This window comes from Colobus angolensis, unplaced genomic scaffold (genome assembly GCF_000951035.1).
Source record: "Colobus angolensis palliatus isolate OR3802 unplaced genomic scaffold, Cang.pa_1.0 Scaffold121, whole genome shotgun sequence".
Classification (NCBI taxonomy): domain Eukaryota; kingdom Metazoa; phylum Chordata; class Mammalia; order Primates; family Cercopithecidae; genus Colobus; species Colobus angolensis.
The window spans coordinates 7,448,085-7,465,334 of NW_012113253.1; the positions used below are offsets into that span (position 1 = coordinate 7,448,085).

The 17,250-nt window shown below is 43.7% G+C and overlaps 1 protein-coding gene across 1 annotated transcript in view; it reads left to right on the forward strand.

Annotated features, from left to right (window-relative positions):
* SNX31 (sorting nexin 31) overlaps positions 1-17,250 on the forward strand; it is a 71,141-nt gene that overhangs the window by 16,205 nt on the left and 37,686 nt on the right. The window contains exons 4-7 of the mRNA XM_011931614.1: positions 3,236-3,300; positions 10,837-10,947; positions 15,709-15,799; positions 16,707-16,794. Coding sequence (XP_011787004.1) covers positions 3,236-3,300; positions 10,837-10,947; positions 15,709-15,799; positions 16,707-16,794 — 355 coding nt within the window. The remainder of the gene's footprint in view (positions 1-3,235; positions 3,301-10,836; positions 10,948-15,708; positions 15,800-16,706; positions 16,795-17,250) is intronic.

Below are 17,250 nucleotides of genomic sequence, written 5' to 3' on the forward strand. Positions count from 1 at the left end.
AACATACAAAAAATTAGCTGGCCATGGTAGCAGGTGCCTGCAATCCCAGCTCCTCAGGAGGCTGAGGCAGGAGAATTGCTTGAACCCAGGAGGTGGAGGCTGCAGTGAGCCGAGATCATGCCATTGCACTCCAGCCTGGGCAATGAGAGTGAAACTCCACCTCAAAAAAATAAAAAAATAAAAAATAAATAAAATACTTTGTGTATTTCCTAAGCTCACAGAGACTCTCTTATATAACCACAGTATAGTTAGCAAAATCAGGAAACAGAATTGATATAATGTTCAATGTATCAAAATCAGGAAACAATATTGATATAATGATGTTCAATGTATCAAAACTAGGAAATAACATCGATACAATAATTTATCTAGAGACCTTATTCAAACTTCAACAATTAGGCTAGGCATGGTAACTCATGCCTGCAATTCCAGCACTTTGGGAGGTTAAGGCAGGAAGATCCCTTAAGCCCAGGAGTTCAAGGCCAGCCTGGGCAATATAACAAGACCCTGTCTGTACCAAAAAATAAAAAATAAACAAAAATTAGCTGGGTGTAGTGGCACGTGCCTGCACCTACTTGGAAGGCTGAGGTGGGAGGATTGCTTGAGCCCAGAAGTTTCAGGCTGCAGTAAACTCTGATCCTGCCACTGCAGTCCATCCTGGGCAACAGAGAAAGACCCTGTCTCAAAAAATAAAATAAAATCAGCAAACATAAAACTGCTGAGACATTTAGGCTAGGAGTGGTGGCTCACATCTATAATCCCAGCACTCTGGGAAGCTGAGGCAGGAGGATCACTTGAGCCCAGGAATTTGAGACCAACCTGGGCAACACAGATCTCATCTCACTTTATTTTTATTTTAGAGTCACTGTCTTGCTGTGCCACCCATGCTGGAGTGCGGTGGTGCAGTCACAGCTCACTGCAGTCTCGACCTCCTGAGCTATGATTTGAGCAACTGCACTCCAGCTTAGGTGACAGATGGAGACCCAGTCTCTAAAAATAAATAAATAAAACACCACCAACTATTATACTAATGTCCTTCGTAGCTCAAGAAAAAAGATTTTCTCCTGTATGTTGACTTTTTTCTCTTAAAATATGTATCTTGGAGGTCATTCTACATCAGCAGTCATAGATTTATCTCATTATTTTTCATGGCTGCATCTTTTTCTTAAACATAGTAAGTAAAAATTCTAGAAGCCGTCTATTTCCCATTAACTTTTTGTTTGTCATGGGACCATACTTCTTTTTAGAGCTACTGAATGAGCTCTTTCAAAGTTCAAGTTCAAAATGTAATATCTTTTGAATTTTCATTCTCCCTTGGTTTGTTTTCTCGTGTCTTAGCAAAATGCTCCTTTAATACCTGGCCTTTTTACAAGTGATCACACTGCTTAAGGTTTTGCTTTTCCAGGACTGGTCTTTATTCTTATCAGAATGACTTGTGTACCCTCTTTGACAAGGTCAAGTAAGAAGACAGTACAGCTTCGCCTCATGACTCAGAGCACAGGTTCTAGAATCAGACCCAGTGTCAAATCCCACTTTAGTTCCTTACCAGTTGTGTGACCTTGGGCAGGATACCTACCTTCTCTGAGTCTCCGTTTTTTAAATCCATAAAATAGAAATAATTTACCTCAGAGTTTGTCATGAAGATTAGATAAGCTAAAATATACAAAGTTTTTAGCCTAGTACTCGTACTTAATAGTCATGCAGTAAATACCAGTTGGGTGAATACCTTTTTCAGCAGCTTTCCTCATTCCCAATAATTTATGCTGATGAATATAGCTATTCATAGTTTGACTATATGCCCCGTTGCGGAAAATCATGCAAGGGCTTTCCCTCCTCCACCCCGGGAATTACCCCCCAGAAAAGACAGAATGATTTTTATAAATTGTTTCTCATGTTGCAGGGACTTTCTCTCTTCGTTTATTTTGCAAAACATGATGTTTTTTGGGAAAGGCACAGCCTGCAATGAAGTAAGTGATAAAAAATGCTGGTAGAGGATGTTTGATGAAATTAGTAAAACAGGCCGGGCATGGTGGCACATGCCTATAATCCCGGCAACTTGAGAGAATGAGGCAGGAAACTGCTTGAACCCGGGAGGCAGAGGTTGCAGTGAGCTGAGATCACGCCATTGCACTCCAGCCTGGGTGACAGAGCAAGACTCCATCTCAAAAAAATAAAAAAATTTTTAAAAAAAGGAAAATAGTAATGAAAACAGAAGGAAGAAAGAAATTTGGCAGCATTTAGTAAGTATGTAAGTGTAGCTGAAGCACAGGATATAGGAGAGGATCTGTGGCAAGGGGGGTGAACGAGGAGGAACCAGGCTGGGCCATACCTTGTGGGTTTGCAGTTCTCATGGGAGTGTGTCTGCCCCATCTGCTCTGCCCATATCTCCTGGCTATTTGTGTCAGGAGCTTTAAAACTAAGGGTGAAAATATTTTTGTTAAGTATAGAAGAATGAAATATTTTAAATCTCTCTGGCTGCCTTGTCATTGTTTTTTTTTGGTAACATCTTGAGAACTCCTATCATTCAAAGGGGTGCTCTTGGCTGGGCGCTGTGGCTCACACCTGTAATCCCAGCATTTTGGGGGGCCGAGTTGGGCAGATCACCTGAGTTTGGGTGTTTGAGACTAGCCTGGCCAACATGATGAAACCCCATCTCTACTAAAAACACAAAAATTAGCCAGGCGTGGTGGCGGGTGCCTGTAACCCCAGCTACTTTGGAGGCTGAGGCAAGAGAATCACCTTAACCCAGGAGGCGGACATTGCAGTGAGCCAAGATCACGTCACTACACTCCAGCCTGGGCGACTGGGTGAGACTCCAAAGAGGTGCTCTCAATCGATGTTTCTTGGTTGGATTAAATTTTCAAATTACCCTGTGTCTTGCTAGTCTGGGAGCCTAGACGTAGGTTTTAAGATCATTCTGATTCTTCATACAAACTTCATTATCATCCTGGTAGGGCAACAAAATGGATGTTGAGTAGTAGGGGTGTGTATAAATAAAGTGAGATGCCTGGGAACACTGTCACCCTGGATGGATGTCATGAGTTCCTGTTGTTAAGGCTGCCTGTAGGAGGCAACCTTTGGGGGTTTTCCTGTATTTGAAAGGTTTCAACATTCATCACTTCAGGGAGGAGACAGAGCACTGGCAAGGCATGAGCGATCTCTGGAGGACACAGCAATTAATAGGCAAGGCCCAGCCCAGCCCATGCTAACCTGGCTCACCGTCCATGTTTTTCAGTAACCATGGACCCAAACGTGTTGAGAAGTGATGTCTTCATTGAGTTTTTAAAACTGGCACAGCTGGTAAGCTTGCTCTTCTTTAATGGGGCCATCATTCCTCTGCAGGACACTCTTCATGAACCATGTGTGCAGGTACACACACATGTGTGCATTGGCCACAGCCCCACAGAGCCTGGACTTGGGCAAAATATATTCATTTCAAGTCATTTGGGGGATGGTTCCTATTTTGTTCTTTTGGAGGTTTAGACTTTAGATGGAAAGTGAAGTGTGTCACTTGACCTTTGGCTCATTTTATTAAGTAGATCCCTTTTTCTGTAGCCTAAGAATCATACATCTCAAAACAGGATATGAAGAAGAGGCCCTTTGAGTATAGTATAAGAACTACAGCCTTTATCATTAAGGGTTCCCATAACATGTCTGTGACCCAGCTTCTATAGCTGAGATTTCCAAGTAGGCCACAGTGAAGACATCAGGAAAGCAGGCCATGCTGTCTATTCCTTGTGTATTCTCTACTTCTTTATTGTAAATGAATCATAGAGAAAATTCAGCATGAACAGAATGACATACAGCAACTCCCTTTCCTTTGTTGATCTAAAGAATCATGGGTCACTTGCTCCCTAGGCTGAAATTGTTAAGTACACTTGTTCAGAACAACACTCATTCTAATGGCACATAAAGAAACATTGTTATGCCTGTATGTATGAGCTTGGCTGGAAAAGCTCTGAAAGAATTGATGTTCTGCAGTAATATGATACTAGTTAACTGGATCCTTAGCCAGGGGAGGAAGGATCAGATTTGCAAAAACTGGAACACATTTCATTCATTTATTTACTCATTTATAAAATAAAATCCTATTGGGTTCTCAGAACAAGTCTCATGTAGACAGGGGTTCAAATGTGTTGGGATATTTACTGGCCCACTCAACCTGAGAAATGGCCCTAGAGCCTTCTGTTCTGTAGTGGTTCATATTTTCACATTTGCTTGATGGTTTGTATATACACATACTTTCTTATTCTTTGAAAAGTTTGTTGTGGAAGTGGTGATGATAGTAAAATTCAAATAGCACAAGTGTATACAATGAAAAGTAACTTTTCTTCCCTTATGATTCCCCTCCTCAGTGACAACTGTTGTTTATAGTCTAATAGTTTATAGTGCTCTTTTGCTATACATACATGCACATATATAAGCATGCATATATATACATACATGCACACACACAACCATGTGTCACTTAACAATATGGATTCATTCTGACAAATGCATCATTAGGCGATTTTGTCGTTGTGTGAACACCATGGAGTGTACTTACACACACACACACACACACACACATTTTATTTTATAAACAAGCACACACTCAACACACTTTTTGAACTTGCTTTTTAATGGCGGGGTGCTGTGGCTCACGTCTGTAATCCCAGCACTTTGGGAGACTGAGGTGGGCAGATCAGCTGAGGTCAGGAGTTCAAGACCAGTCTGGCCAATGTGGTGAACCCCTGTCTCTACAAAAATAAAAATTCAGCCGGTTGTGATGGCTCACGCCTACGATCCCAGCTACTTGGGAGGCTGAGACAGAATTGCTTGAACCCGGGAGGTGGAGGTTACAGTGAGCTGAGATCATGCCACTGCAATCCAGCCTGGGTGACAGAGCAAGACTCTATCCCGAAAAAAAACTTTTTAAAAATTGATCTTGCTGTTTAAAACCTATGTCTTGCAGATCATTCTATATCTGCACATATGATAGTAAGTTGACTTTAGTTCAGTCATCTTTTGGGGGTGCATTATGGGTTTTGCTTTCCGTCATTCATGGGATCATTCAGTGTTTCTGAGCTTTGTCTTATATATCCTTGTTTGTTTGTTTTTCAGACAGAGTATCACTCTTGTTGCCCAGGCTAGGGTGCAGTGGCATGATCTCGGCTCACCGCAACCTCCACCTTCCGGGTTCAAGTGATTCTATTGCCTCAGCCTCCCAAGTAGCTGGGATTAAAGGCATGAGCCACCATGCCCAGCTAATTTTTGTGTTTTTAGTAAAGACAGGATTTTTACCATGTTGGTCAGTCTGGTCTTGAACTTCTGACCTTGTGATCTTCCTGCCTCAGCCTCCCAAAGGGCTGGGATTACAGGCATGAGCCACCCTGCCCAGCCAGTTTTGTGTATCTTATTTTCCTGATAATTTGAAAGGTTTTATACCTGGTTTTAGTTCAATATTTTGCCTTTGTGACTTCATACAAAAGCCTTATACCTCTAGCTGTGTTTTTCAGTGCCTCTTCTTACTTTTTCTAACACAATTTTCACTTTTGTAATGGCTTTATTTTCCTCTTCCATTTCTTCCATGAACTTTGCCAGCTCGCTTTTATATCTTTTTGTTATCTTATTTCTTGAGGCTTTTATCTATTCTTTGAGGTCTTCATTCAGAAACACCTTCTTTTTATTAACACATCCATCATTTTCATCTGCTTAATGATGTAATTATTTTGGTATATGTTTTTTGCCTTTCATTGGTCACGTTTCTTTCCTCCTTTCTTGCAGGATTTTTGCGTAGGTCCCTTGCCAGTTGTCTTGAGGTCATCAATCAACTTTGAAAGGGGCTGCTGTTGTGAGCTAGCTGTTTGCTGACACATAGTATTGGGGAGGGGGCCTGAGTTGAATTCATCGAATCTGTTGCATTTCCAGGTCTTGTTTCTTGTTTCTGAACACTTTCTTATGAACACTCTACCTAAGGCCTGAGCAGACTGTCTAGCAGCAAAGCTTTAAACCACAGCTCCTCATACCATGATCTAGCCTTCTAATAGATTTTAATTGACTAAGATCGGCAACCCCTGACCCGGTTTAGGGGTTAAGAGTTCAGGCTAAGTAGTGAGATGGCCTCGGTTCAAATTTTGGCTACCCTACTTTTGATTTATATGACTTGGGTCAATTTACTTAGGCTTTTTGTGCCGCCGTTTCCCCATCTGTAAAATGGGGAGAAGAGCTTCTGTCTCTTGGGGTTACTTTGAGGATTAAATTAACTGATGCCCTTAAGACATATCATCTGGCACAATGTTAATAGATATGAGGTAGTCACTCCCTCCGCTTCCTGGGTTCAAGCGATTCTCCTGTCTCAGCCTCCCGAGTTGCTGGGGCTACAGGCGCCTGCCACCATGCCCGGCTAATTTTCGTATTTTTAGTAGAGATGGGATTTCTCCATGTTGGTCAAGCTGGTCTTGAACTTCTGACCTCAGGTGATCTACCCATCTCGGCCTCCTAAAGTGCTGGGATTATAGGTGTGAGCCACCACGCCCGGCTAAGACATAGGTTTTGAAAAGCAAAATCTTAATGCCAGTCCCTTTTCTTTCCCCAGCCATGCTGAGAGATTGCCTTTTGCAAAGATGGAGTGTCTGTATATCTCTTCAGCATCCCCTGCCACTAGGTGGTGTCCGATAGGGCCTGGAGTAGCGCTCCCAGACAGGCTGAGCACCACGTGATTAACTGCTTTGAGGCAGCGTATGCATTCCTTGAGTTCTGCAGCACTTTGAGACTTCTAATTCCCTCCTTCCTGACCAGGTTCAATTTTCACTGCACTTGGCAGCCCTTCTGAAAACCTCAGGCTATTTGTAAGTTTCTTCAAGGATGCTTTCCTTTTCATTGTTTTCTGTCTGCCTCTAAAGAGAGGTCAGGACAGAGGTAACAGTCACTTCCCAGAGCCTTAACACGTTTTAAAATATGTGCTCTTTTTGAGTTGAATTGAGTTGAATTTAACAACTGGAGAAATCTTTTAATTTTTCAAGGAGATCAATGTGCTTTGTTGCTATTCTGCTCTGAGGCAGAGGAATGTCTAACAGCCATGGTACCCATCCAGGAAAATCCATATGCAGATTCACCGGGCTGGAAACCTCATCACATGCAATGATGGGCTACTGTCATCTCTCTACAGGGGAAATAGGAAACATTCTTAAGAATGTTCCTCTGCCTCAGAGCAGAATAGCAACAAAGCACATATTTTAAAACGTGTTAAGGCAGCCCATGTATTGGCGGATTTTGAGGTTTCTTGAAAATGAATGTGTTTTTGTTAGTTTTCTAGTGTGAATTGTGTTTTTTCATTCCTGCTGCATCATAGATCAGTATGGCAGCTGGGCCAAGCACATGGCAAGTGGCTCACACTTGTAATCCCAGAACTTTGGGGGAGAATTATTTGAGGCCAGGAGTTGAAGACCAGCCTGGGCAACATAGTGAGACTCTGTCTCTACAAAACAATAATAATAAGAGATGTTTAGATGGGGGTAGTGGCATGTGTCGATAGCCCCAGCTACTCTGGAGGCGGAGGCAGGAGGATTGCTTGAGCTCAGAGCTTTGAGGCTACAGTGGGCTATGATCATCCCATTGTACTCGAGCCTGAATACAGCAAGACCCTGACTCAAAACAAAACCAAAAAAGATAGCAGCTTATTTAATGTTTTGTTTTTTACACAAGCCAGTTCTACCAGGTTGACTTTCCCCCCAATTGATTTTTGTATTGCTTTTACATTTCATTAATTTTGTAAGTAATACATTAAAACATTCTAGTAAAATTCAAATATCACAAATAGAGCCAAATTGTTCTTTGATTTCCACTCTAAACTTGTTTGATCTGTTTTGTGGTTGCTTTGATCTTATCACACAAAGATCTTTTGTTGCCATCAATTCTCCTCTTTATTATATTGCTCTGAAATGTTTGTTTACTTACCAAAGCAAAATGTGCTTATAGTTAGGAAAATGCAATAGATATCAAGGATGGAATAAAAGTTTAAAATCTAAAAATAACAGTGAGACAGTGCTAAAAAGGATTATAACACTCCCCTGTCCTCCAGAGGCAATGACTTTCAAATCGTACAGCCTTTTCTTCAGATATTTAAAAATATGGAGGTGAATTATATACATATATCTCTTATTCTTCATTTTATTTTTTCTAGATACAGGATCTCACTATGTTGCCCAGGACTCCATCTCCTGGGCTCAAGTGATCCTTCCTCCTCAGCTTCCCCAGGAGCTGGGATTACAGGTATATGCCATAGCACCCAGCTATTATTCTTCAATTTTTAAACCTTATCCACTGACTGTGATGAAGGTGAGGATTTCAGCTTTCTTATGTCACTTCTTCTATTCTTCCCTTCTTCCCAACTTTAATTTTAAAAAATTAAGTCCTTAGTCAACACCTTCCCCTTGCCCCTGCTGCATCCCACAGCACCCCCACCAGCTGGAGTTAAAACTGAATCACTTAAAAGAAAAAAATATGATTAGTTGTCTCAAAACATATGACTAACTCTTTCCGTTATATAGCAGTACTGAAGACAGGATTTTCCCCATAGTCAAGCACATCAGGTTCTTTCCCTCGGAGATAATCTACCCAAAGTCTCTGACTTTCTGTTGTTTGCTTTAGAGTAGGAGCCGATAGAGAAGGAGAAGTGGAAGATGGGAGTATGCAGGAGGTACCTTGATGGTCAGTGGCTCCAAGTCCTTCTGGAAGGAGAGTTGCACAAGGTCTGGAATCAGGTGGAGGAAGGGCACCTTTTAAATTGAGTGTAGGACAAAGAAAGATAGAGCAAGGCTGCAGGCAGGGTCCAAGGCTGGATGGTGAGTGGAAGTCGAGTAAGTTCCCATCTTGCTGTTTTCTCTGTGACTAGTAGGAAGTGAGGTTAGCTGGTGGGAATGAGGGAGGAGGAGAGTGTGGCTGGAGTCTTGGGGAAAGTGGATGAGGTTGAAGATGAATGTGAGTCAGAATTCCACTGGGAGGGGCAACTGTTTGGTTTCCTGTTCTCCCCCAAATCCCATGTTGAATTGTAGTTCCCAGTGTTGGGAGGTGGAGCCTGGCAGGAGGTGATTGGATCGTGGGTGGTTTCTCATGAATGGTTTAGCACCATCCCCTTGTTGCTGTTCTCGTGACAGTGAGTGAGTTCTCATGAGATCTGGTTGTTTAAAAGTGTGTAGCACATCCACCCACCCTTGCTCCTGCTCATGCCTGCTTGCGCTTCACATTCCACCATGATTGTAAGCTTCCTGAGGCCTTCCCAGAAACTGAGTAGCTGCCAGCATCACGCTTCCTGTACAGCCTGCAGAACAGTGAGCCAATTAAACCTCTTTTCTATATAAAAATTACTGAGTCTCAGGTGTTTCTTTATAGCAATGTGAGAACAGAGTAATACAAACCAGTAGGGTGTGACAGAAGGAGGAAGGAAAGTGAGTGCAGTTGCCAACTGATTTGTCCATCCTGGCCAATGGCTGCAGGTTGGGTGGCTCTTTAACCTCTTGCCTCCTTTGATGTGCAGGTTCTCTACTGAGGGGAGATTATGTCAGCCAAAGCCAGTGCTGCAACGTCAAAACAGAACATTGGAGGCTTTAACCTTAATATTCTCTTCTTACATATCTGTAGGATAAGTATGCAGTCATGGGCTAGAGAGGGAAGTTCATGTATCAACACTCCATTTTTAAATGCCCCCATTTAATTTATTATATGTATGTGTGTATGTGTGCATATGTGTGTGTGTGTGTGTATATATATATATATATATATTTATTTATTTTAAGAGGGAGTCTTGCTCTGTTGCCCAGGCTGGAGTGCAGTGGTGCAATCTTAGCTCACTGCAGCCTCCCCCTCCTGGGTTCAAGCAATTCTCCTGCCTCAGCTTCCCAAGTAGCTGAGATTAGAGGCATGTACCACCACACCCAGCTAATTTCTGTATTTTAGTAGAGACAGGGTTTCACCACGTTGGCCAGGCTGGTCTCGAACTCCTGACCTCAAATGACCTGCCCACTTCAGCCTCCCAAAGTGCTGGGATTACAGGCGTGAGCCACGGCGCCTGGCAAATGCCCCATTTTGGACACTACTATGCTAGTAATTTTTCTCTTCTCACTTGGATTATTTTGAGAAATATGGAACCAAGATTATTAAGTGTCTATTTGTACAGGGCACTCTTCAAGATAAACTCACCACATAATCCTGATCTGAAGGAGCTTACCTTCTAGGCAGCCATCTAACCTGGCTTTAAACTAATTAAGCGTAAAAAGAAAGCCAAGAACATTCTACAAATAAGCATTTAGAGTGGAGAAGGTAGAACTCAACTACTTTCAATTAGTCAGGTGATTTTCATTGTCAAGGCCAAAATCACAAAAGAGAAATTTGTTTATTTAACTAAAAGGTCATGGAAGGTTGGCTGGCTCCCACTTCTCACCCCTACCCCAAACCCTGCTCTTCTCTACATTGACTTCATTCTCACAGAGCTTCCCTCCATTTGCTTCAAGATTAGCAGCCTCAGCTGAAGGCGAGGACCCTGCCCTTCCTTCCTCCTTCCAAGGGAGTGAGAATTGTGCTGAGGTCAGGAGTTTGAGACCAGCCTGGCCATCACAGTAAAACCCCATCTTTACTAAAAATATGAAAAATTAGCTGGATGTGCTGGTGGGTGCCTGTAATCCCAGCTACTTAGGAGGCTGAGGCAGGACAATCGCTTGAACCCGGGAGGCAGAGGTTGCAATGAGTCGAGATCATGCCACTGCACTCCAGCCTGGGCAATGTGGAGTGAGACTCCACCTCCAAAAAAAAAAAAAAAAAAAGGTGTGGAAATTTATTTTGCTTTTCTTTTGCTTATAGAATACATTTGACATCACCACCAAGAAAGATTATCTGGACATATTTCTACCCAATGAAGAGAGTATTAAAATCAAAATTATAACATCAGACACTGCTGAAAGAGTCCTAGAGGTAAGCTTTGTTTAGACTCCAGCTCCTGAGCTGAATCTAGGGATAGTTCTGTTTGGAAAGCGGAGAGTGGGATACGGCTACCTTCCAGGAGCTTCTGGCCTGTTGTTTTACTCTGTGGATGATTATCTGCAGAGGTACTGGCATTTTCTGGGAGAACAACCAAGGAACCTGAGACACAGCCAATCCTCCAGGGCCTCTTTGATTTCACCCTCCCTGGGGGCACTAATTTTCCAGAGATCTCCTGGAAAGCTGCTGGCACTTCCTTGGAACTTAGCCAAGGATGTGGCCTGGAAATATGTAAAATGCTTTATTATTGGATGTCCCATCGTTGGGAGCAGGAAGGAAAGTGGGGCTTGGCAGAGTCTGAAACAGGTCATACCTAGGTGTGCGGGTGACAGTTCCTGGCAGAGGGTGACAGGGCAGTTCTTGAAGGTTCCTATTCTCCCATAGGGAAAATTCTTGAACCCAATGCTCCGTCAGGGCTAATTCTGGGTGCAGAGGGCCCAGACGTGAGTTGTAGTCCACTCTCTGAGGACTAACAGGACAAGACTCAGAAGGCTTCATCCTTCTTCAGCAGCTCTGCCTCCCAGACCCCTTTTCCATCTGCTAAGCGGGGCTGCAGAGGGAGGGCTGTCTTCTCGCACCCACATCCTGCTCCCCGGGGGCCAGCTCCCAGGCCCTTTTCCTCTGGAAGGTTTTAGCTCTAATCCTCCAGAGAAACACACAAGAGAAAATACAAAGTTATAAACATGAAGAAGAGTCAGAAAGTTTCTAGGACCTTTTAAAGGACAGAAAGTTCTTGTTTTTGGCTTATGGTGTCTGACCCTTTCTGAGCTGAGAAATGGAAGCCCTCCCATTTTGGCTGCTAGCTCTTCCGGCCTGCCTTGACTTAACCTATTCCTGTATCTCCAGCTTCTCTCATATTCATCGCCTCTCCATTTCCTCCTCTCCATCCTACATCCCGACCTTAGTTCCAGCCTTTATCATTTCACAGCTAGATCTCTACTGCTGCCCCTAAACTAATCTCCCTGCTTCCAGTCTTGCTAATCTTCTGTATTGATTTCCAGCATTGTCTTTCTAAAAGCATCAAAGGTTCTTGATGCTTGAGGGAGTTTGTACCCCAAACACAAAAACCTCAATTGCCCAGGATCTAGAAGTGGGAGACAGACTCATAAATGAAGGAGGAGTAGGAAGGCAGTGATAGAGTCGGAGCCACAGACTGCATGTGTCTAGGGCCAGGCAGGTAGGTCTGGCGTACAGCTGCAGGATCAGAGATAATTTGGAAACGGATGGAATTGTTTAGAACAGGAGAGACATCATCATTGACTTCTTTTTTCACACACATGGACTAGACATGTCTGCAGCTGAAGGTGGTGGTGGTGGTAGTTTGGGGTCTTCTATCTTCTGGGTTTAGGATGAGTCCTGGATTCAAATTACAGTCATGTGCCACATAATAATGATGTTTCTGTTGACATTGGACTGCATATACAATGATGGTCCCATAAGTTTATGATACAATATTTTACTGTACTTTCTCTATGTCTAGATATGTTTTGGCCAGGCACGGTGGCTCATACCTGCAATCTCAGCACTTTGGGAGGCCAAGGTGGGCGGATCATGAGGTCAGGAGATCGAGACCATCCTGGCTAACGTGGCGAAACCCCGTCTCTACTAAAAAATACAAAAAAATTTAGACAGGCGTGGTGGTGGGCGCCTGTAGTCCCAGCTACTCAGGAGGCTGAGGCAGGAGAATGGTGGAACCCAGGAGGCGGATCTTGCAGTGAGCCAAAATCGTGCCACTGCATTCCAGCCTGGGCCACAGAGCAAGACTCCAACTCCAATAATAATAATAATAACAATAGATATGTTTAGATACACCAATATTACAGTTGCCTACAGTATTTAGTACAGTAACATGCCTACTATACTACTATAAACCTGGGCTAACAGGCTTATAGCCCAGGAACAATGGGCCATACCATCTAGCCTAGGCATATAGTAAGCAATGCCATTTAGATTTGTGTAAGTTCACTTCGTGGTGTTCACACAACAACAAAATCACCTAACGATGCATTTCTCAGAACGTATTCCTGTCGTTAAGCAACACACCACTGTACAGTGCTGCTGTGTAAGGACTGTGTGAATTTGGGTAAGTTACTTTACAGACAATGTCTAAGTAAATAATTATAGAAATAGTTCACGTTCCTGAGACAATGGCAGTTGTGTTTATTGATCATTATTGGTATTGGTATTGATATTGATATTGGAGGGAGTGCTGAATAGGGTTCTGTGGTACTACGTATTTTGTCCGTTTCCCTAGAAACTAATAGCATACATTTGATGAGGTACATTTGTAGTCAGAAAAATGTGCTTCCTCTCTTCCAATCATGTTGGCTTGTGAGAAGTTCAGACCCAAGACACTGACATCATCAGATCAGATAAGTTTAACTGGAGGTTCTACCCTAGAAGTGGTAGTTTCCGTAACAGGTGAAGTGATCACTTGGCCAGCGACAGGTGTGAATTTCCTTCCAAGAGATGGGAAATTCTCTAGCTTGCACAAAACCGTAATTTAAGTTTTGTAATTAAAAATCACCTTCTGCATCTTCTCCAGCACACTTGCTGCCATTCTCACTTTGCTTCCCCAGGCTTGCCTTACCCACAGCCTGCCTTTTACTTTTCAATGGTCTCTTTTTTTTGTTTGTTTTGAAATGGAGTTTCACTCTTGTCACCTAGGCTAGAGTGCAGTGGCGTGATCTTGGCTCACCGCAACCTCCGCCTCCCAGGTTCAAGCGATTCTCCTTCCTCAGCTCCCGAGTAGCTGGGATTACAAGCACGTGCCACCATGCCCAGCTAATTTTTTTTTTTTTTTAGTAAAGACGGGTTTCACCATGTTGGCCGGGCTGGTTTCCAACTCCTGACCTTAGGTGATCCACCCACCTTGGCCTTCCAAAGTGCTGGGATTACGGGCGTGAGCCACTGTGCTGGGCCTCAGTGTGCTCTTTAAGGGCCAGCGGCAAGCTAAAATCTAGGACTACTGTGGTGCTAGTGATGGTGTTCATGTTTTGAATCATTAACATTTGCTAAGAGGAAAAATATTATTATTATTATTTTTTTGAGACGGAGTCTTGCTCTGTTGCCCAGGCTGGAGTGCAGTGGCTGGATATCAGCTCACTGCAAGCTCCGCTTCCCGGGTTCACGCAATTCTCCTGCCTCAGCCTCCTGAGTAGCTGGGACTACAGGCGCCCGCCACCTTGCCTGGCTAGTTTTTTTTTATTTTTTAGTAGAGACGGGTTTTCACCATGTTAGCCAGGATGGTCTCGATCTCCTGACCTCGTGATCCACTCGTCTCGGCCTCCCAAAGTGCTGGGATTACAGGCTTGAGCCACCGCGCCTGGCCAGGAAAAATATTATTATGTATTTTTTTGCTGATGCTCACTCTTCTCGAAAGAAGGTGTTTATATTTATGTCTTTATGAATGTGAAAGGCTTCTTCATTCTCCTTTTGTCCCCACGCCTTTCCTCTGTCTGCCTTGGCATGTAAGCTTATTGTTTTCCCTAAATTAGACAGAAAAGAAGGAAATCTAATTTGAGTGGACCTGGGTCAGGTTTACTCTGGGAAAGATGTCTTTACTATGCTGTTACCTACCACACACTCACCCACTGTGTTTGGCTTTTGGGCGTTTTGCAAACCAAAACATGGGGGAAAGAGAGAGACAGAAAGAAGGGGAAAGGGAATTGCTTTGAAAGTGGTGAAACTATTCCTGAGCTGCTCTTTATTTTCAAAGCTATGCTGAGAACACCCAATTATACCAACCACCTAATCAGACTGCTTCCTGGGGGTAATTTATGTATCTCCGACAAGAGACGGCCCCCTGTGAGCCTGGTATTTGTACAACTGCCCTCTAGAGAACTGGGAGCCGTGGGTAAAGCAGCTCTCGAGGGCAGTGCTTGGCGGCGACTCCTTGAGTGTTACAGAGATGATTTAGTGAGTTAAGACCAGGAGTATAAAGAAATTACTCGAGAGCCCAGTGTTAAAGATGGAGGTAGCCTGTGGTCATGTAGAAGTTTCTGCTAAGGGAGCATGAGTAGATGTCCAATGCTATGAGGTGACACCTGATAGGCTGATGGCAAAAATGAAGCCACTGGTGTTGAAACGAAAGCTGTTTGATACGAAAGTCAAAGAGGAATGTGAAGGAAGGCAACCTGTGCCTGGGATCTGAGGTTTTTTGCAAACATCATAGTAAATTACAGCTGACCATCACAGGAAACATCAAGGCGGAGCAGGCCTGGCGTGTCACAGGTGGGCGGTAGCACGTGCATGTTTGTGTGCCAGCCAAGCGGCGGGGAGTCATCCTTTTCCAAATAGCTGGTAATGCAGCCCACAGGAAGGTAGATTAGTGTGCAGGCTCCAGGGACAGACATCACAGAAGGACAGATGTTCATGGAGCATGGCTGCTGCCCTCCAGGGGAAAATAAAGACTAAGACGATCCGGAAGCGTGTCCACATCTGCGATGGGATGACCAACCTCAACTGGGGCCAGCCTCTATCCATTGTGGTGGGACTGATATTTATTTTCTTTATTCTAATTTTTTGTGTTTCGAAATTTTCTAAAATGGATACTGTTTTTGGATTCCAAAAAGCTTTCTTTGAGTGTTCACTTTTTATTGCTGTGTACCGGCCATTTCCAAGTCTGCATGTCACAGTTAGGATGCATGGTGGGCACACCTAACTTTTCCCCCTTCTGCTTGTTTTTGGTTAAAGGTGGCATCACACAAAATTGGACTGTGTCGGGAGCTCTTGGGCTACTTCGGCCTCTTTCTCATTCGGTTTGGCAAGGAGGGCAAGCTCTCTGGTAAGAAGGAAGGAACAAATGAATTAGCTAGGAGATGGGGTGGACAGGTGTGAGCAGGGGCTTGATGCAGGACTCACAGCTGAGGGACTGGCCACCCACCGGGCTATGATCCCTACTACTGTTCTCAGTCACTGGGTTAAGGGTTTGGGGAATGGGAGGTTGCATCCTTGTTAGGGGAGAGTGGAGGCAAACCACTCATACCTTGGGTGGTTCAGTAACTGCACTTGTGCACCCCCAGCCCTAATTCGGAACCCCCTCCCCCTTACTCCAGACCTGGGCCTGGCCACTGACCACTCGCCTGCACCCTTTCCTGTGAGTGGAGTGCTAGACTCCCGGGGTCAGGATGCCCCACCACAACATCACTTTTCCTTGTTAACGAATATTTGTGGATGATATCAATGAGTTATTAGGTACTTTTTTAAAAGCGTAATGAGATAGTGTAAGAAGACAATCTGATTCTCATATCTTTTGTTTTCTCTACAATATGTTTCTAGATATTACAAGGTTTTTGTGTGAAATGGTATCAGTTACATCACAGTAGTTTGTAAATGTCCTCAAGAAGCCAGGGGAGGTGGTTTTGAGTTGGAAGATAAGGAGCTTGCGTAGAGGGTTGGCTGCTAGGCCCTGTGGTGAGCTGCGAAGGCGCTGGATGTCTCTGGATCTGTTTTTTCATCTATATCACAGTGTAAAACATCCCCCACTCAAGGGGCTGATATTTTTGAGGATAAATGATATTTATTTTTTGAATGAACTTCAGAAAGTTAAAATTACATGTAAATACAGAGGATATTCTTACTGTGATTTTATTATTTCCAATAATAAGGTTTTATTTTCTCATTTGAAAGCTGCTATATATAAGCTGTCTGTGCTATTTCAGCCAGTAAGACCGGCTTTCCCCTTTCTCTAGTTGCGAAAAAATTGGCCGACTTTGAACTCCCTTATGTTAGTCTTGCAAGTTCTGAAGTGGAAAACTGTAAGGTTGGACTCCGAAAGTGGTAAGTAGGTACTGAAAATGACAGAGGCGTTTGAGGACATTTTGCCATTGCGCATCAAGACTTATCAGAGTCCCGTCACATCCTGCTCACAGCCTGACAGCTGGAGACCAAGAACTTAGAGAAGGTTGTAAGAAAAGCAATGATGGCCAGGTGCTGTGTCTTATGCCTATAATCCCAGTACTTTGGGAGACCAAGGCAAGAGGATTGCTGGAGCCCAGGAGTTCAAGATCAGCCTGGCCAACACAGCAAGACCTCATCGCCACTAAAAATAAAAAAAATAGCCAGCTGTGGTGTTGTGCATCTGTGGTCCCAGCTATTCAGGAGGCTGAGGCAGGAGAATCACTTGAGCCCAGAAGATTGAGGCTGCAGTGAGCCAAGATTACACCACTGCACTCCAACCTGGGCAGCAGTGCAAGACCCTGTCTCAAAAAGAAAAGAAAAGCCATGAAAATGAGA